Source organism: Lepidochelys kempii, chromosome 2 (assembly GCF_965140285.1).
Source record: "Lepidochelys kempii isolate rLepKem1 chromosome 2, rLepKem1.hap1, whole genome shotgun sequence".
NCBI classification, from domain to species: Eukaryota; Metazoa; Chordata; order Testudines; family Cheloniidae; genus Lepidochelys; species Lepidochelys kempii.
Genome location: NC_136381.1, coordinates 214,727,491 through 214,747,726, shown reverse-complemented (window position 1 = coordinate 214,747,726; position 20,236 = coordinate 214,727,491). Strand labels below are relative to the sequence as shown.

At 43.6% G+C, this 20,236-nt stretch overlaps 1 protein-coding gene across 5 annotated transcripts in view; it reads right to left on the bottom strand.

Moving 5' to 3' along the window:
• The window catches only part of CRPPA (CDP-L-ribitol pyrophosphorylase A), a 201,668-nt gene extending 192,584 nt beyond the window's left edge, over window positions 1–9,084 (bottom strand). For 2 of the 5 annotated variants that reach the window (XM_073333801.1, XM_073333804.1), the window contains exon 1: window positions 7,895–9,081. In XM_073333801.1, coding sequence (XP_073189902.1) covers window positions 7,895–8,049 — 155 coding nt within the window. In that variant the 5' untranslated portion in view covers window positions 8,050–9,081. Of the gene's footprint in view, window positions 1–7,894 lie in introns of all 5 variants that reach the window. The other 3 variants (XM_073333802.1, XM_073333800.1, XM_073333803.2) reach the window with 3 other exon arrangements.
• Window positions 9,085–20,236: the final 11,152 nt, after the last annotated feature.

Here is a 20,236-nt window from a genome sequence, read left to right as displayed (position 1 = left end):
TTTAAGCATTGCTTAGTCTGTGTTAACATATCCTGTAAAGAACAGGATAGGGGGAACAGAAACGTGGCCCCACTAGGCCAAGTGTAAGTATCTACTTCTAAATTAGAAGATTATCTACAATGATTTGAGTATTTTTTATAACTACGGAAACAGCATTAATGGTTTTAGAGATAATTTTTAAAAATTAGTTTCTGCTTAAAACAAAGAAATAAATGGGAACACAATTATTAAAATTCTGCAACATAAAAAATATTTTCTACTTATATGTGATCAATCTGCTTTACTGTCAGGAAAAAAAGGCCTCCACAACTCCCTAGTATTAAATCTGTGCAAAAATTGTTACAAAGCCTGAAATCATCTGACACCTTGGTTTCCCGTTTCACTCCATGTGAATCCTTCAAGTGTACTTCAGTACAGTCATACATCTAGCCATAAAAATCTTCCACTTTTGCATGATTTTGACTCAAACCTAGGGCAAACTAATTGAACTCAACTCAACTATTCTTTGCATGTTTTGAGTTAAAATTAAAGCAAAACTCAGGGAGAAAGGCATACTCACATTAATAGAAACTAAAGAAGAGATTTGTGCTATCCCTTGCTAAACTGCAGAACTCCACACAGTTGTGAGATGGTGCGAAAGCAAAATCTGGTCTGCATTTTCACTAGTGACAGACTGATACACGAATAGCATTCAAATTCCTTGTTCTGAAGCCAAATGACACTGACCACACTGCAGCTATCATATGCACAGTGTCTCGTGGAGAGGTAGGGAAACTGGTATCTTAATTATCTTTTGCACCATCTAACAATAAAATTTCAAACTCAATAAAGGCAAGTGAAAGGTACTTCACGTAGGAAGGAAAAATCAAATCACACCTACAAAATAGGGAATAATTCTCGTGGTGGTAGTACTACTGAAAAGGATCTGGGGGCTCTAGTGGATCACAAATTGATTATGAGTCAACAATGTGATGCAGCTCCAAAAAACAAAACAAAAAACCTAATAATATTCTGGAGTGTATTAACAGGAATGCTGTATGTAAAACATGGGGATTATTGTCCCACTCTACTCAGCACAGGTGAGGCCTCATCAGGAGTACTGTGTCCTATTCCGGATGCTACACTTTAGGAAAGATGTGGACAAGTTGGAGAGAGCCCAGAAGAGAGCAACAAAAATGAGAAAAGGTTTAGAAAACCTGACATATAAAGAAAGGTTAAAAAATTGGGTATGTTTAGTCTGAGGGGGGATCTGATAACAGTCTTCAAAATATGTTAAGGGCTGCTATAAAGAGAACATTCTCCATGTCCACTGAAGTAATGGACTTAATCTGCAGCCAGGGAGATTTAGGTTAGATATAAGGAAAATCTTTCTAACTATAAGAGTAGTTAAGCTCTGGAACAGGCTTCTAAGGTTGGGAAATCCCCATTACTGGGGGTTTTAAATATATGTTGGACAAACATGTCAGGCATGGTTTAGCTTTACCTGGTCCTGCCACAGCGCAGGGGGCTGAACTAGATGACCTCTCGAGGTCCTTTCCAGCCCTATATTTCTATGATTCTTTGATAATGGTAGAGAAGAGGGACATTATCAGGGCAGACTATGATCAGCCATTGCCTGTACGGTATAGGAAGGCTCAATGCCTCCACTGGTGCAATCCACAACAAAGTGGCAGGGAGGAGTCACAGCTGCACCCTACCTCTGCACAAACCCTGTAGAAGGCTGAGTGCACCCCTCTCCACTGAGATCAGGGACAATCCCTTCTTGAGCTTACTCTGGGATGGTGTGGCTCTACTTAGGGTACGGTAGCCAATTTTGGTTGGACATATTCCTGGAGGCTTCATCACATAACATAATCTTTAATTAAAGATTACTCTTTAATTCCTGGAGACTCCAGGACAATCCTGGAGGGTTGGCAATCCTAATTTAGGGCTGTGCCTTAAGGACACAATCTAGTCGTATAAAAGCATAGGTGGCCCAGAATGATTAAAAAGGAAAGAGTCCATGCTTTGATCCATACAATGGCACTACATCCAAGTGATTATAAGAATGATGAAAAATATTAATATAGTATTGTTTTAGTACACTGCAGATTTCTCATTAACAGGAATTCCATGTCACACAGCTGCATTGACTGTTGAGGATCTGATTATAGACACATTTCAAAATTATTTAGTGACTCTATATGGAATGTCAACAGACAGTCAATATAGCAGCAGAGTGCTTAATTCTTTCCTGAAACTGTTCAACTTCTATCTTTTGATGGTAAACTTCACCAATTTAAAAAAAATTCAAAATCAGCTTGAAAATTTTGTTTTAAAATGTCAAATATCATTCTTTCCTTTTTTTCAACTATAAAAAAACTTTTAAGCGGAAGCTTTCAGTCTGGTCTGATCACATATAATATGAAAAAGAATCTGTACAATGCAGTAACTGAGAAAGAGATCTATTCTGAGCTCCCAAAATGCTTTATAGTCTGCCATATATATACACACACATGAATCAAAAATGTTATAGAACGGGATAATCCCCAAACAGTATAGACATGAATCCTAGTTTGGAAAACAACTTCCAAATGAGTAAACAAGAGATCAAAATAATGGGCCCCCAACTCTGATCATTGAAAAAATCTGGAGTAACTTCTTTGAAGCCATTTCAAAACTGAGATCACTGAAGTGCAGAGGATTCCCCCGGCCCCCACATCCCCTCCAGATTTCTAATGGTCACCTCTTAATGCAGTTCAATAATTCCTATAGTTACAGCAAGCCAGATCCTCAGCTGGTAGAAATCAGCAAAGTTCTCAGTGGAACTACTCCCATTTATATCTGTTGATGATTTGGCCCAACATATTTGACCAGCAATTTTGCAGGTCTTTATTTGGCTCTATGAAAAATATTTATTCTTCAATAAGTTTAACACCACTGAAAAATGTTTTTCTGCTAAATGTACAAGAAAACAAAACTGCTGCATTAGTGTTATTAACAACACTCCAAACCCACTGTTTAGATTTTTCTCTCCATATTGCTACTTGCAGAGTGAATGTGTTCCTGCTTAAATGAAGAATTTATCTCAGGTTTCCCTTTTCTTAAGAAATAAAGGAAGAGAAGCATTGGTGTTTAAATCAATCAAGTCTTCAAGCAATGGTAAATTATAGAATCTGACACTAGCTTGAACTCCACAAAAAAAATCTCTACTAGAAAGAGTAATTCCAGAGGAAACAGAAAAGGAGTACTTGTGGCACCTTAGAAACTAACCAAAGTGAGCTGCAGGTCACGAAAGCTTATGCTCAAATAAATTGGTTAGTCTCTAAGGTGCCACAAGTACTCCTTTTCTTTTTGCGAATACAGACTAACACGGCTGTTACTCTGAATCCAGAGGAAACCTCTCTCTGTTAAAGTTGTTTGGACATCATGAGGACTTACCATAAGAAACCTGGACAAAAACTGGATGAACTGACATATCCTAATAAAGATGGCCAGCATTGTGACAAATATGGCAATATCCTGCAATATCTTTGGGAGATCTTACCATATTAAGTTTGTGTATCATTGTGGGATGGGGATTGTTTGTAATTTCATTGGAGAAGGTATCAGGGGAAGAGCTGGCTCTCAGCCTGGTCACAAGGCAACCCAGCAAGCTCAACTGGGCCCTGTGAGCCCCTACCCCTACACTTCCTGATTGGGCAGGGGGAGCCAGCAGGCTGCTATCTGAGCCTTGCAGCAACACTACTCCAGTGGCTGCTCAATATGTACCATGCCTGCAGCTGTGTTTATCCCGCTCTCACTACTGCTCTAAGCCCTGCTCTAGCTCAATTCTAGTTTCTGACTCCTGACTCAGACTCTTGGCTGACTTTGACTCCGTCTTACCCTTTAGCTTAAATGTGATTGCTGACTCCTGGCTCTGACCAGATGTCGGTTTACCCTTTGGCTTCAAACTCCAGTTCTGATTTTTGGCTTGGCCCCTCAACCGCAACTCCAGTGTCACCTTTGGACTGGAGTCTGAACCCTGGATCTTTGCCTGCCATTACTCAAACTACCACCATAACCACCAGGGTAGGTTTGGCTCCACCTGCAAGGTAGGCTGCCTATACCCTGGCAGATTACAGTAGGTGACCACAGCCCTCCAGGAACAAACAACAGTTGGGGCTGATTAGGGAAATCCAGTCAATTTGTAACACTTCTACAGAGGTACCACCATTGAGAGAGACTCACACAGAGTGGTTCAAACTGGATTCTCCAGAGACCAACAAAGAAAGGATTTTAGGGTAAATAACTTGAATTGAAACTGACACAGACCCTTCTTTCTGATCCAGCAAACACACAGGACACACTGTCCAAAGAGGTGCCCCACTCCTTAAGGACAGGTTTGAAGGACTGGCCACCTCCCAGACCCCTTGTTGGAGCTGGGGCAGTCTTCAGTAAGCTTATTAGCATGCATGAAGGATCTATCACTGTTCGTAATGTTTTCTCTGCAAATGTTTTATTTTAAGAATAAACTCGCTTGCTTAGAAAGAGCTGGGTAGTACCTTTATAACAGTAGGCAATTACACTGGTTATCGCCTTGGAGAAGAAAAGCAAAGCAGGCCTGCTTAGGCAGTCTGACTTGCTGGGGCACTAATAGTAAAGCAGGGAATTGTGCAGCCTTGAAAAACCCCAGTCAGGAAAGAAAGAGATGCGGGTATCTGCCCAAAAAAGGTGATGGCAGGGAGAATGAAACCTAAAAGTGTTGCCTTGCTCAACCAGGAAGGGAGAATACAGGTGCAGTAGTTCTGAATGGTGGCAAGTGTCCTTAGGAAACTATCCTAGTGCAGAAAAGCAGCGAGGTCTATTATCAGAGCATATATGAAGCGAGGAGTTAGGGCTTCTGGGCTTTATTCCTCAGCTCTTCTCATTGGCTTGCTCTGAGACCTATGGCAAGTCACTTAATTGCATTGTATCTCCATTTATTCATCTAGAAAAGGGGAACAGTAGCAGCATTTAACCTTAAGCCTGTCATGAGGCTTAATAACTCAGAGTTAGTCAGTTGTCCATATTCGCACTGAACAGTGACAACACCTGACTCCACCCACAACTGCAGTGAAATCAATGGGGCTATACTGGCAAAGTAAGGTATAGTTAACATCAGGATAACAACTTGGCCCCTAATGCTGTTTAAAAAACACAGATATTCAGTTAATATATACCACTTCTGAAATAGTCTTATGTGATACCGACACACAAGTCTGCCAATGGAATTTGGCATGTGAGATTTCAAGTCAAGTAAGAATACGTTATGGGAAGCCAGAATACAATATGTGAAGGACATAACCGACAAGCCTCAAAGGAATTTATTGTAGCAGATTCTTGGCAGCATGAAATCCTTTGACATACCTGTTCATGTTTAAACCGAGTAACTAGCTGGAGTTCAGCTTCCTAATCTTTGACAACACAGGTTTTTCTGCAAGATTGAAAATGTATGGAAAGGTATATTCCCACCTTTCTTTAGAATTGGAAAGTCTGCCTCCTGCCACTAGGCATATGTGAACAGACAAGACACTCTGGCGGCATTGGAACCAGAAGGTCTTGGGTCATTGCAAAGTCCCTTCAAGGAAAGTATTTTTTTCTGTATATTTTGAATACTGAATTCATAAATCAAATGGGTGATCAAAATCAAATGAGAAAAAAAGTGTGCAATTTTACTTTTGGATATTCATAGCAGATATTGGTCCACTAACTATATTCTGTTACATTTGCACTGAACAGAATGATGGCCAATGAGTTTGTTAGCCCAGGACAGGGGTAGGCAAACTTTTTGGCCCGAGGGCCACATCTGGGAATAGAAATTGTATGGCAGGCCATGAATGCTCACAAAATTGGGGTTGGGGTGCAGGAGTGGGTGAGGGCTCTGGTTGGGGCTCCGGGGTGGGGCCAAAAAAGAGGAGTTCAGGATGTAGGAGGGGCTCCGGGCTGGGGCGAGGGCTCGGGCTCCAGCTGGGGGTGCAGGCTCTGGGGTGGGGCTGGGAAGGAGGAGTTTGGGGTGTAGGATGGTGCTTCAGGCTGGGATCGAGAGGTTCGGAGGGCGGGAGGGGGATCAGGCCTAGGGCACGGGTGCGGTAAGGAGTGCAGGCTCTGGCTGAGAGTGCAGGCTCTCAAGTGTGGTGCAGGAGGGTGCTCTGGGCTGGGATCGAGGGGTGCAGGAGGGGGATCAGGGCTGGGGCAGGAAGTTGTGGTGTGGGGGGGGGGGAGAGGCTCAGGGGTGCAGGAAGCCCTTAGCTCAGGCAGCTCCCGGAAGCAGCAGCATGTCCTATCTCTGGTTCCTACGAGAGGCGTGGCTTGGTGGCTCTGCACACTGCCCTGTCCGCAGGCACTGCCCCCATTGGCTGTGGTTCCCAGCCAATGGGAGCAGCACTAGGGGCAGGGGCAGCATGCAGAGCGGAGGCCCCTGGCTGCCTCTACTTCTGGGAGCTGCATGGAGCGACCCCAGACCCTGCTTCCCCCTTGGAGCTCGAGGGCTGGATTAAAACAGCTGGCAGGCCAAAGTTTGCTCACCCCTGGTCTATAGTATGTGTCTCTCACATTTTAAATTACGCAAGGTCCAGTCCTGTGTAGTATGTTAACATTTGAGACTACAAATTAAAGATTTATTACACATCCACAGACAGTCACATGTCTAAAATCCAGCAACCTTGTAAAATGGAAAAAATATTAACTGCCGAAGTGTCCTGATACATGAATTCTTTGCTTCAGCAGAAACAAAGAAGAGCCACAGATGCAGCCTTACATTATGTTAGTTATCAATTTACAATTCAACTGAACTTTAATTAATTCCACAAGATACTTCATGTTTTCTATTAAGGTAGGGTATTAATGCATATGTGATGCCAGGGGCAGGAATAAAGGAGGCCTGTAGTGATTTCTGATAGAGAGCACTGCATTTCACACACACACCCAAAACTGGAGGATGTGAATTCTCCCTCTCTCTCAGGAATGTCAATCAGCACTAACCCCACTTTCATTGCCAAAAGCTTTGGCTATGGGCAGAAAAGTAAACTCAGGAGAATCATATTAGGAACAGTCAGAAGTGACTTGTTTAATTTAACTGGATTTGATTAATATATAAACATTTTGATGATATCAGAGAGAAATACTTGCTTGTCCCAAATATGTAATTCTAACAATAGCTATATTGTTGTAGAAACAGAGCCAAATTCACCATCATACAAGTGGATGCAGCTCAGGCTCACCACATCAGGAGCTGCACTTGTTTACTCCAGCCCTCAGTAAAACCCATGAATTTTTTTCAGGAGTAGAAATAGAATTGGTTATGATTCTGAGTACAGGTGGGGTGGGGGCTTCCCAACTTTGCCAAGTGTATTTGGGAGCGGGCATGCAACAAGAGACAGCAGCTCCAGGGATACGACGCAGAGGACAGACAAGCCCAGGGGAGAAGAGATACATAAAGGGGCAGCAAACGAGCTGAGTATGCAGGAGCTGGGGGAGCGGGAACTCAGCAGGTGACGAGTCCTGGAGCGTGAAGCCGGTGGCAAAGCGCCTCTCAACGGGGGGCGGCAGGAGGAGACTAGCTGGTGCCAGAACCCCAGGGCGCGATCTGGGGCTCAGAGGGTGGCCGCTGGACTGGGGGAGGGGGTGACAGGGGCAGAGCCCCCCCAGGCTGCGGCAGGCAGGTGGCTCGAGGTGAAGGCAGAAGGGAGCAATAGGGAGTTTAATCCCAGAGGGTGGGGTGCCCAGTCTGGGGGCAGAGAGGGAGGGAGGAAGGAGGGCCGTGTCCCGAGGTGTAGGAGGGGCTGGACTGTGGGGCGGAAGGGAGGCGGCAGACAGAACTGGGGGGGGTGCGGTGGGGGGTTAGGGGAGCCATGTCCCGGGGGTGGGTGCTGGAGGGGGTGGGGCGGCTCTTTACCTCTCCAGCGCCCGCACCGTGTAGCTGATGAGCGGCCTGCCCAGCAGGGCACAAAACTGCTTCGGGGTGGCGCCCCCAAGGCGCTCCCCGCTCCCGCCCGCTGGCAGCACCGCGGCCACCGAGGCTCCGCTGCTCAAGACATTCCCTGGCTCCATCACGGGCCTAGGCCTCGAGCGTCCGCTCCCGAGCTCCAGCGGGAGTCCCCCAGACCCGGGGCCCGGCGGGGGCGCAGAGAGCGGGAGCAGGGCAAGCGGCCGATTCCCTCGCCCACCCGCGTCGCTTATCTCCCCTGCAACGTCCGCGATCCAGAGAATCCAGCCTCCCCCCCGGGACTGGCCCGACTCGCCCAGGCTGAGTGGGCGGCCGCTCCCCGCATGGGCCTAGCGCGTCACTCCCGCCTGCCCTGGGGTGGCCGGCTCCTTGCCCTGCAAGCGGATGAGACCCTGGGGGCAGCCCGGCAGCTGCCCTTTAGGTCGCCGAAGGCGCGGGGGGAGGGGAGGGGCGCAGAGAAGGCTTCCGCAATGCGCTTGCGCAGTCCGGCTGCACGCGGGCGGGCGGTCTCGCTCTTTGCCGCTGGTCTCCACATGGGGAGCCGGGCTATGCCCCAGCTCCCCGACTCCCGCATCCGCCCCCTGCCAAGCCGCGGAGCCGCTGTTTGCAGCTCCCCATCCCCTGAGGTCCACGCTGGCCTGTCCTTGCGTGTAATTTAGTGCAGGCCCAGGGCTAGTGTAATCCTTGGCGCCCGACTGGGGCCTGAAGAGGCCAGCGTGCAGCAGTGCCCGGCCCCCGGCCCCCGCGGGCTACTAGTCCTGTGCCAGGTGGTGCGTTGCTGGCCTGGTTTTGCAGTGACGAAGCGGGGCGGGTCCGATCTGAGCCACAAGTACAAGGTAGTGGAGAATTCGCCCCAGCCAACTGGTTCTAGCCCACTGTGGTGATAGGTGCCCGAGAAAAGCATGTCCCAGTGCTTAGCTCATTTTTTCATCTTCAGATAGGGTTGCCAGCTGTCCAGTTTTTGACTGAAACGCACGGTCGAAAAGGGTCCGTGGCGGCTCCAGTCAGCACTGCTGACTGGGCCACTAAAAGTCCGATGGGCAGCGCAGTGGGGCAAACGCAGGCTCCCTGGCTCTGCACGGCTCCCGGAAGCAACCGGCATATCTGGCTCCTTGTCACAGGAGTGGCCATGGATGCTCCACTCGCTGCTTCCACCCCCAAGCAGCAGCTCCGCAGCTCCCATTGGCCAGGAACCGCAACCAATGGGAACTGTGCAGGCAGTGCCTGCCTGCAAGGGGTGGTGTCTGCTGGCGTGGGCATTGCACAGAGCCCCTTGGCCACTCCACCTAGGAGCCAGACATGCTGGCCGCTTCCGGGAGCCACTTGAGGTAAGCACTGCCCAGCTAGTGCCACACCCTGAACCCCCTCCCATACCCAACCCTCTGCCCGAGGTCAGAACTCTCTCTCACACCCTAACTTCCTCCCAGAGCTGGCATCCCACCCCCCAAGCCCTGAGCCCCTTCCTGCACCCCAAACCCTTCATCCCTGTCCCCACCCCAGACCCACATCCCCAGCCGGGAGCCTGCACCTCCTCCCACACCCTGAACCTCTTGGCCCCAGCCCAGAGCCCCCTCCTGCACCCTGAACCCCTCATCCCGGAGCCCGCACCCCCAGCTGGAGCCCACACCCCCTCCCAACCTCTGGCCCCAGCCTGGTGAAACTGAGTGAGGGTGGGGGACAGCGAGCAACGGGGGGGGGGATGGAGTGAGCCAGGGGATGGGCCTCTGAGCGGGGGTGTTCAGTTTTGTGCGATTAGAAAGTTGGCAACCCTATCTTCAAAGCACTTTTTAACTATAGTCTTCACAGCATTCAGCATGGTAAGATGTGGCATTTCTTTATCTAACACACTTGTCTCAGTTATGTGATTCAGCATTTATGAAACAAATAATTTACTGTTTGTAAAAGGATGAAACCTGGTTCTTTGAGACCTGTCATTTAGATCCAAATTTCCCAGCATAAATGGAGCAGAAGGAAGGACTTAAAATTGCCCTGCTAACTGGAAAGTCAGCCATTGATACCCTCTATGGCAGGGTGGGAAAACTTACTGACCTTCTCAGCCGCATATAACAGTTTTCAGAAGTTCAAGAGCAAGGGCATGCCTGCTAGAGCTTGGGGCTTCAGCCCCCAAGGGGCACCTGCCAGGGCTCAAGACTTCTGTCCTGCTATTGCTGAAGCCCCAAGCCCGAGCAGGAGTGCCCTACAGGGATGAAGCCCTGAGATCCTCCTTGCCACTGAGCAGAAACCCCTACCCCACCACCCTACTGCAAGGCAGAGGTCCCAACCTCACCCCCGCACCACCCCAGTCTGATAGGTGTGGGGGGCCTCCGTGAGCCACACTTTAACTAAAAGAGCTGCATGCGACTCATGAGCCACAATTTGGCTGCCTCTGCTCTATGGTTTGGAGAACAGACTGAATTTGGCAGCACTGCATCCTAATGTGAACAGAGGCTTACTACAGTGGGAGAAAGAATATCACTTTTAGCACCCCGTTTTAGTCCACAAAAGTATTGGTTCATTCCCACTGACCCCAGGAGAGAGATGCTCGAAGAGCAGCCATTGCATGAAGATACAATAGTAGCTGATACAGTTTATCCTTATGAATTTATAGGACCATGTTCTGGCTTCCATGAGGTTACATGGGGAAAAGTGAATGAAGTAAAGGAGAGCTGGTCCATATGTAAATGTTGCATCTGGGTAATAGACAAAATGCAGCATAAATTGATGTGCATAATTTCTTTACTCAAACTCCCTGCCGTGCAGTCTAAGTGGCTTTAAATCCGTGTGGATTCGAGTTAAATCATGATTTAAATCACTAGTTAGGAAGACTCGATTTAATTATGGATTTCTACATAAAAGTGCATTCTTGTTGGTTGTTATGATCTTAATACGTATTCTTCACAATTCAGAGATAGATATAGGTTTCATTTTTAGAACATACACACTATACATTTTTAAAGTGATTTATTTTGAAAACTTCTCAGATTAGTTTTACAGCTATATCAGAAAATGAATGATTGTTTATTTCATTTACCAAAGGTAATTGAAGCAGATATTTATGAAGTCATTGAGAGGTGAACTATCTCCAGTTCAACAGGTTAATCATTAATATTTGGAAGATTTTCTTGCCATGCTGTATTAGAAGGAGAACATCACCAGGCAGACATTTAAATTGTTTTATTTAACTAAATCAACGTTATGTATTCTGGATTTTTTTCTTTAACAGCAAACATATAATAATTAAACAAAACAAGCATATGAATTTTTGAATTTAAACATTTAAGTTTTATAAAATCAGGTTTGCTTTTGTTAAAATTGTTTTTAACTAAAATAGTTAAATGACAAAAAAAAACCAGAAAAATTAAATCGACTATGTCAGCCAGGTCAACATGAGGAACTTGAAATATTGACTTCTGTAGCTAACTCAGTCGTCTTCACCTTCATTTTCCTGTTTGTTCGTAATCTGGAAAAGAAAAAAACAAGCTTTCCTGCTTTTTCAGGCCTCAAACGATTTCTCAGTTTGGAATGATTTAGTCCAAAGGAAGAAAATATTCTTTCTACATCGGCAGAAGAAGCTACTACTGTTAAAAGTGAGATTATCACTTCAACGGTCTCTGAATCCAAATGCTTAAGTGACTTCCACCAGTTCACTGGGGTAACTTTCTTTAAAACATCAGCAGCAAACGTATATTTCTTGACTGGTTCACCCTTAGCTCTGAAGTTTATTGTAGTTGGCATTATGGAGGGATGATTGTCCATGTCATAGCCAACTCCTCTTCTTCAGCAGTTAAAGTTTGACCCTGGTAACAAGTATTGAGAATATTTGCAAGAAAATGAGCTGGAGATAGTGCTTGTCCCATTCGTTTTTTTAATGCTTGTAATTTAACGCTGTCATTGCATATTTCTCTTTTTAAAATCTCACTCGGTTCCTTGCAAAATTCAACGGCATCAGCAGTAAAACCGCTATTTCCCTGCATTTTGTTCAAGGCGACAGAAATAGGCTTCAGGGTACTCAGCATGTGTTCAACGTTTCTCTTAAGCCCAATATTGAGAACTTTGACTGTGACAGCGCCATCTATTTTTTCCACGATTATGTTCACAAACTGTCATCAGATTAGGCCAGTTCTTGATGTAGTGCTCAAACCAGTCCACTACTGAGCTCCATCACACGTCTTGGGGGAGAGTTAGCTTGGTTCCTCCCACTTTGTTCAGAGAGCTGCTGAAAAGTGGTTGTTACGGAAGTATTTTGCAATTTCAACAACATTAGCCTTTATTTCTGGAACACTGAAGTCTTTGGCTAGGAGGTGCATCAAATGAGCATTGCAACTGTATGTCATTAGTGTGGGACTCTCTTCTAAATAATTTCTTCTCATCTTGGATACATTTGCAGCATAGTCTGTGACCAAGCTGCATACTAGACATTTGCATTTTTTTCACAGTTTGTACTAGCTTTTAGTGCTACTTCTTGTAAGTATTCTGCTGTGTGTGCATTTCCTGATGTATCAGTTGTTTCTGTAAGGAAGCCATTCCCTTCTTCTGCTGTCACACAAGCACATACAACAGGCTCATTGTGGACATTACTCCACCCATCAAGACTCAGGTTAACAATTTAATGCTCTACAACTTTTGCATACTGCTCAATTTCTCTTTCATACACTTTATCCAGCAATTTGCCTGCGACATCTGCTCTGTTGGGTGGACTGTATCCTGGTCTTAATGACTGAACCAAGTTAATGAAGTGTGGGTTCTCAGTCATACGGAAGGGAGAGTTTGTTGTATAAAGAAACAGGGCAATTTTTTCGACAATGACCTCTTTTTGTAATTTGCTGGGTTTTATTACAAACTTATCTATGGCTGTTTCTGGATGATGGAGGCTTTTTTTTTTCTTTTTGCTGCAGGTGATAAACTGTGGCTATGTGACATAAATGATGTGACTGAAACACTATCATTGGCAGATAACTCTGAAACTATAAAAGATGATGGTGATCTTGAAGGTGGATAGTCTTCAGAATCCTGTATGTTGAGGATGGATTCTCCTAAACAAAATAAGTCAATGCAGTTATTTAATTATTATTACCATACTGCTTATTTAGTATTACTCATTGCATTCACTGACACTCAGTACTACTTTAAAGGTGAAATTGTAAAAGGAAGATCTGCCTATTTCATCTATTTATTTTTTATCACAACTGCATCTAAAATCATAGTATCATAGAGTAACAACTATATTTTTTGCTCAAACATGAGAATTCAAGAATAGTCCAGAAGGAAGACAGGCAGTCCTTAAGAAAGAAGTCTGAAATAAAAAAGTTTACCAACCTGAAGATCCTGCATGTTCAGACATGTTCCTTTGATCATCTTCAACGCAGCTTCCTCCTGAGAAGGAACACTTCTCATGATGTTGTTTCATTCGGGCAACCAGGCCTTGCATTTTTTTCTTGCACTCTTTGCATTTTGCACGCATGCCTGTCTTACCCACAGGTAGAGAAACTTCATTCAAATCGTCCCAAACTGGGTCTCTCTTACGGCCTGCTGCCATTATAGATTTTCCCTTCTAGTGAGAGAATGGTATGGTGGATCTCAAATCAATGAAGGCTACACTCAGAAAGGCCTCAAGACTTCTGGAATATGCTGCTCAAAGATTTTCCACTTTTGTTTCTTTTGCCTGTCCCTCCCTTCTCACATTCATCTCCAGACTTCTTCTCCTTGTCCAGATCTATTCCGCCCCCAACAATCTTCTATTCATTGAACTTTTTTGAAGCTTTGCACTTTTAGAGAGAGGTAAGGGATTGACTTTGTGTACACAAATTTGCAGAGGAACAAGAGGGTTGAGGTCTGTTATTTCTCACCTCTATTTATTTATTTATTTATTTAAAAACACTTTTGCTGTTAACAAGCATGTTATCTCTGGAGACACAAATCCACAGTTTGAGAACTGCAAAACTAAGCATCTCTGATGGTATCTTCTAGACTGAGCACTGAGTCCCATTGGGTAGATAGAAAGATTAACCTAAATAATCTATACAGAAGCCCCTGGAATCCCATAAGTTTGGGTCCCTAATCCATGAACTCATTTACAAAACTTTTCTTAAACATTACATGAATATATTGTCTCATACTATAGAATTAGAATTTATAATCTCTATTCCATTATGAGATATCTTTGAGCTATAATGTATCTTAATTAAAACTATCTTTAGATAGGTTTTTTTCCTCAAAAATCATTTTATCAAAAAAATCGAATTTAAAAAAAAATCCTTTTTTTAAATGTATTTATTTATTTATTAAATCATTGATTTTTACCTACCCTGCTTTAAATGTCAGTGCTAATATCTGGCTTCATTTTAAAATTTCTAGTACATTTCACTGTAAAGACAGGCTCTGATTGTAAGCTTTTTATGGTGATTTTTTCCAAAACAATTCTTATTTATGGTCCACCCTACAATGACCCAGAAACTTTGAAGCCCAAAGGTCTCCTGATTTTTTATTTATTTATTTTGAGAACCCCTGACCAATTTCTGGCTTTGTAGAATTTCCTAGGCTTCTGCTGATGGCACTAGATATGCTGCAAACTGAGCCAGCTCCTCTTCTGAGAAACCAGTGTGGCCTCAAGTGAAGGGAAACTCAACAGAGGTGCTTTGTTGAAATGAGGTTGCTCTACTGACTCATAAAAAATAGAGATGTTCATTAGTGATATTCAACTAAATTTTCTCCGCCCCTGAAAGAAGAAGAATGGACCTAAAGGAGTACAGAGATGGGGTAAGGTGGCAGGCAGAAAATGTGTATGGCACTGATGTACAATAAGATAAAAATGAGAACATTTTGGCTTGTTGGCCAAATTTTTTCTTTTTACTTTACTCTTGCCTTCTTTCCCTACATCAGTTCTGTACCTGAAAATGTGCTGATATTTTTTTCTGAAGTGCCCTCAAATGCATCTGTTCTTTTTTGTTTCCACCACCAAAACCCTCCTCTGTGCCCTGATCATCTACAGCAATCTCTCTGTGACCTCCTGACTCTTGCTTCACTCCCTCTTCAGTCTATCAAAAATGCAGTTGTAAAGAGTATCTCTCACTCACCAGTCCAGTCATGTCCAGATGCTGCTCTTCAGGTCTTTTCAGTAGTATTCCTTTGTAGCAAACTAAAGCTCTTTTCCTCCCCTTCATTACTCCTGCATATCACTCTGCTCTCTGATTAGGGGTTTGTCTGGTGGTTTTTTTTGCACTCCTGAACACAAATTTCCGAAGTACTAGGCTTGCCTCCTAACAACAGGACCCTGCTTTCTCTCCCTCACTGGTCTTAGGATAATGGAACCACAAAGGTGGTGTGAAGCTACTTTTGCCTCTCCACCTCTGGCAATGCTCCAAGTGCAGCACCTGGATGGTTATGGATAGGACTGTGTTCTGTACGCAGGGCCGGCTCGAACTTTTTTGCCGCCCCAAGGAAAAAAAAACACCACCCGGACTGCTGAAGCCAAAAAAAAAAAAAAAAGGCGGCCAGAGAGCCACAAAAGCACCCACCCCAATATTGGCCCCCCCCCAGGCATGTGCTTCCTTATCTGGTGCCTGGAGCTGGCACTGTCTGTAGGGTTAGTCTCCAGGCCACCTGAAAGCTGAAGAAAGCCGTTCTGAACACTGCAGCTATTTGGATGTCCATATGTAGTGATGGTTTGAAAAGGACCTCAAGGTTATGCAGTCACAGCACTTGTCAGTTCCTCAATGATTTTCTTTGCCTGTTAGTATCACCTTGATCTTGACTGGATTGAGCTTGATGCAGCTGGTTTTCATCTTAGTTCCTATTTCTTACGGACCTGGATCCACAAAGGAATCTAGGCACCTAAACTGCAAATTTATGCATGTATGTACCATTTTTAGGCGTCACTTAGATCCACAAAACCCCCGATTGGCTCCAGCCTAACCCTGTAGGTGCCTAAACTCACGTGGTGCCTAATTTTGTGCACTAAAAGTTGCCTGATGGCCTAAGTTTCTGCCCCTGGGCATGTACACTGCTGCGTTACTCTAGGCATCAGGCCATGTATCTCCCACTTGAGCCCCAGCACAATCCACGAATGGTTCCTTCTGGCCTTGGAATCGATGAATCTGAGTAGTTCTCCTGATGTCTCTTGCTTAAAGTTTAGTACATGCATGAATATTTGTAGGATTAGGTCATTAAAGGGAATTTTAGTTACACAAGTCATGCAGTATTTGGCCCTTTGTGTATCGCACACTACCTCACCTTCGTTTTACTTTACATGTTATATTTTTGCATGCGCAACAGATCTTACATATTTTAGTATGTGTATACGATTTTTGTCCACCAAACTAAATGGTAGTGTGGGTACTGAATTTTGGTTAATTGGTAAAGACATTTCATGTGTTTTTTTAAAAAAAGAATTCACCAACTAGAGAGTAAATAGAGAACATAAAGTATTCTGACACAAATAGGAAAGTGTGAAATGTGGCATCTGTGCATAATGGAATGTTTTCATAACTACTTGCACTTCACTGTGGATAAGTGTTGAATGACATATGGCAAGTTTCACCCATTGTGTTACATTTATTTTATGTCTCACCATTAACATTAGTTTAATTAGTTCTGATAATTTAAATTTGGTCTGGAGACAAACAAGGCTTACTGATATTTTATGCAAGTATTAGAAAAATTAAGCAACCTGTTCATTTGATGTTTGACCTAAAATTACAAACATTTAAAAATCTGAACCTAAAGTGGTGCACTATGATTTGAATACCTTTTCAACTCCAACAGAAATTTTACACATTTACATCAAAATAATGTATTTTAAATGTTAAGGTATAGATTTAGATCATAAGCTTTTCAAGGATGGGACTATTTCTTACTATGTGTTTGTAAAGCACCTAAAACAGTGGGGCCTCTAGACACTGCCATTATGTAGGTAATTATAATGAAATAACCCCACCTGTAATATTTGGGTTTTTTTGGGTGTGGAGTGAAATTCGCCCACTGTGCTTCAGTGCTTCAGCACAGTGGGGACATTTGGAATAAGTCTGAGAGTTCTCTATGCCACCTACCTAATCCTGGTGGTTGTTGATTGTCTTTCTATGTATCTGCAAGAAAAATCAGAGTGCCTACAGTAAAGAGCAGTGTAGTTATAAAATATACTTGGGCTGGAATACTATCAAAAGTCAGTTAATCAAAGAGGCAAAGGATAATATCTTTCACAGCCTCTGCACCTAGCCCCAGTAGGAGTTTTCAGTTATGGAGATTGTTTTTCAAATTTTAGTTAAGCCTGTGAGTCTTTGGCACAATTCCCTCTTCAGCACCTTGTTTTCAAATAATCTCAAAGTTTTGTATATATCCAAACAGTTTCTCCTCTTTGTTTTTATATCCTCCCAGTTCAGATAGCCTTGTAAAAATGTTACAAGTTGCTTGTGTCATGTGTTTTTTGTGTATTGATGACTTGCTTAAGAATCCTTTGCTCACATTGCAATTTACTGAATTTATTAAAATGTCACATTCTTTTCTGTAACTTCTTACTTTGAACCCTTTAAACAATGCTTATAAAGTGTAAAAAAATAATGTAAACTATTAGCTACCCATGCAAGTCTCTGGGCTCAATCCTTGTATGTTTCAGAGCTATGCTCAGCACAGAAACTGAGGGGGCCAAGGGCAAAAATGTCTTTATACTATCTTTATATCCTTCCACAATCCTGGGGCTGTCAGGGACAAGTCTGACCCCAGTATAATCTAGAGAAGCCTCAGTAGTGCACCAGGTTATGTCTTGTTTCAGTGACCCCCCAATGGGTAGTTCCAGCAGCCAGGAATCGCTAGGGCATCATTTGCTCCAGTTGTGACCCTTTCCTTCAACACAGCCTCTACCAACTACATTGACTCTACACAACTGGAGGATTCTCCTACCCAGTGGGGTAGGTGGAGCTCACCTCTGCAAATTCTTGGTTGATCTCTAGTCCCTTAGAGATGATAGCCAGCTGTCATAAATGCAAGCAGCATTTAGGCTATCCATCTGGGCTGGAACTATGGTGGCTTGAAAAGCAGGAAACCAGTTATGGTGTCCTGATGACCCTTCTCTCCTGTGCAGAGCAGATCTCACAGAAATCTTGAATAATCCTGTCTTTCTTTTCCTCCGTTTTGTAGTCATATGGGGATTGATTTGTCCTTTTAGATAATATTTCCTTCCCTGTTTTTGGTAACATCAGGTTTGGCAAGGAAACCTTCATGGCAAAATAAAAGGTCTCTCGCTTTCACTTTGTTTTTATTGTTTTGTGAAGCCTGTAGAGCAGCCCTCCATTCTTTCCCTCCTTCAAGGCACTGAGGATGTTCTCCTTCAGCTTCTAGTCCCTTTTCTTTGTACTAAGACTCCTTTCTTTTGTTTATGCACGCATATACATGAATGTTATTTTTAGGAACTACCTGTCTTTCCTTTAAATCATTGCAGCATTCTGTCTTTCCATGCCTTTCTCAGAACATCAGGGAAACAGTTTTTGTGTTTGTCCCTCATTACGGGGTTAAACTGATGACTGCATGCTGTAGTGTGGTCACAGCTCAGTTAAAGATGGGAGAAGAGTCAAACTGGCCAGATCCTTTGTCCCAGCACATCTACTCCAACTGCACAAAACAGGCTTAAAACCTGTTGAAATGGCCAGTTAAGGATTCCATCTGTATAGGGGAATCTTCCACTGGTGTAGAGCTGGCATACCTGGCTACACCTAAGGAGAAAGCCCGTGTTAAATTTAATCTCCTCCCACTCACCTTTCAGCTCATGAACAATCACCTCTGATTATAATAGGGATTTATTATCATAGGGATTATTAATAGGGATTTGTAATAGGGATAAATCGATCCAGAGAGAGAATGGGTTCGTTAAGAGCAATCAAGCAAGACTCCTGAAAAAGACTGGCAGGACGTGGAAGGCATCAGCCAGCCCAGTGAAGATTCATTTAAAGAGTCACAGGTGCAACAATAACACTTTTTTTAAAAAATAAACTGTGCTACATAAATAATTTATAGCACTGTCCTGGCAAGTGTCACTTGAGCCATGAGCTGCACTGACATAGGTCAATGCAGAGACAAGATTCCAGTTAAATTTCAGGAACTGAAGTCAGAGATTTGGGATGTGTGCAGCATTTTGAAAGTTCTAATTCTTGTATGCTTTCTTTTTCTGTATTTAATAAAAGTTTGGTTTTATGAATGGCACCGTAACGTACTCTGAGTCATTTCTTCACAGAAGTACCAAGGTGCTTAGGATAGGTAAGTAGCACTATCCCCAATCATATCAGGGAATTGTAAAACTCAACCAATGTGAAAAACTTTTGTAGATTCTTGGATGAAAAACCCCCTAGAAGTGGGAAGTATTATTTGTATTTATTATTACACTGACAATATTGTTTCTGTGACTCTTGTTATATTCATAGTGTTCCTTACTCATCCTTAGTGTGCCAGAAATATTCATCTGAGCTTCATGGGGAATGCAAGAGGGTCCATACTTGATTGGCCAAGAGGCACAAAAGAGATAACATTGACATATAAAGTTACAACCCAGCAAACATGCTGGTCGCAGCTAAATTGTCAGGGATCTAAAATGCCATCAGGTGAGGTGAGATTACGGCCAGAAGCAAATTGAGGCTTTATTCACCAGTCCTAGATCTGTTTGGTATGCTTTAAACAAAAGGGGGTATGTGGGTTTCTTTTTTTCTTTTACACTGTAACCCTTTTAACAGGTGCCTTGGGCAAAGTGAATTGACTTAATGCCTGCCTTGTACATCACTGATTTGTGAACTTTTTAATCTCTTTAAAAAATGTTATTTTAGAGCTAACAAAGTGCTGGAATGACAGTCCTAAAGACTTGTAGACACAGCATAGACAGCAGCTGTGCTCTGCCCTGCACCTCAGCCCTTTCTGGATGGTCCACTTCTAGTGGTGAAAGGGGGAGTTCAGTCTTTCAATTCTTTTTGGTCGTAGGCGTGTCTGCCAAGAGTTTCAACAAGTTACCAATTTTTCCCAATTTCAGTGGTGTGATGTGGCTCCCTGTCACTAGCAGTTGTACAGAGATTGTGGCCCATATCCTGGAAGGTATTTTTGGACTCCTAACATCCATTGAAATCTGTGGAAATTAGCCTAAATACATTTCAGGATCTGGGCCTATGAATTTATTTAACACAGACTCCACTGAACAACCATCAGATAATTACTTTTATTCACTACTGATCTGCTAGAAACAAACCAATGACTTAGTGAGAAATACTCTGTATCCTATTACCAGTTCTCTGAGATATCCAGTCCCCTGTTCTTCCATTTTAG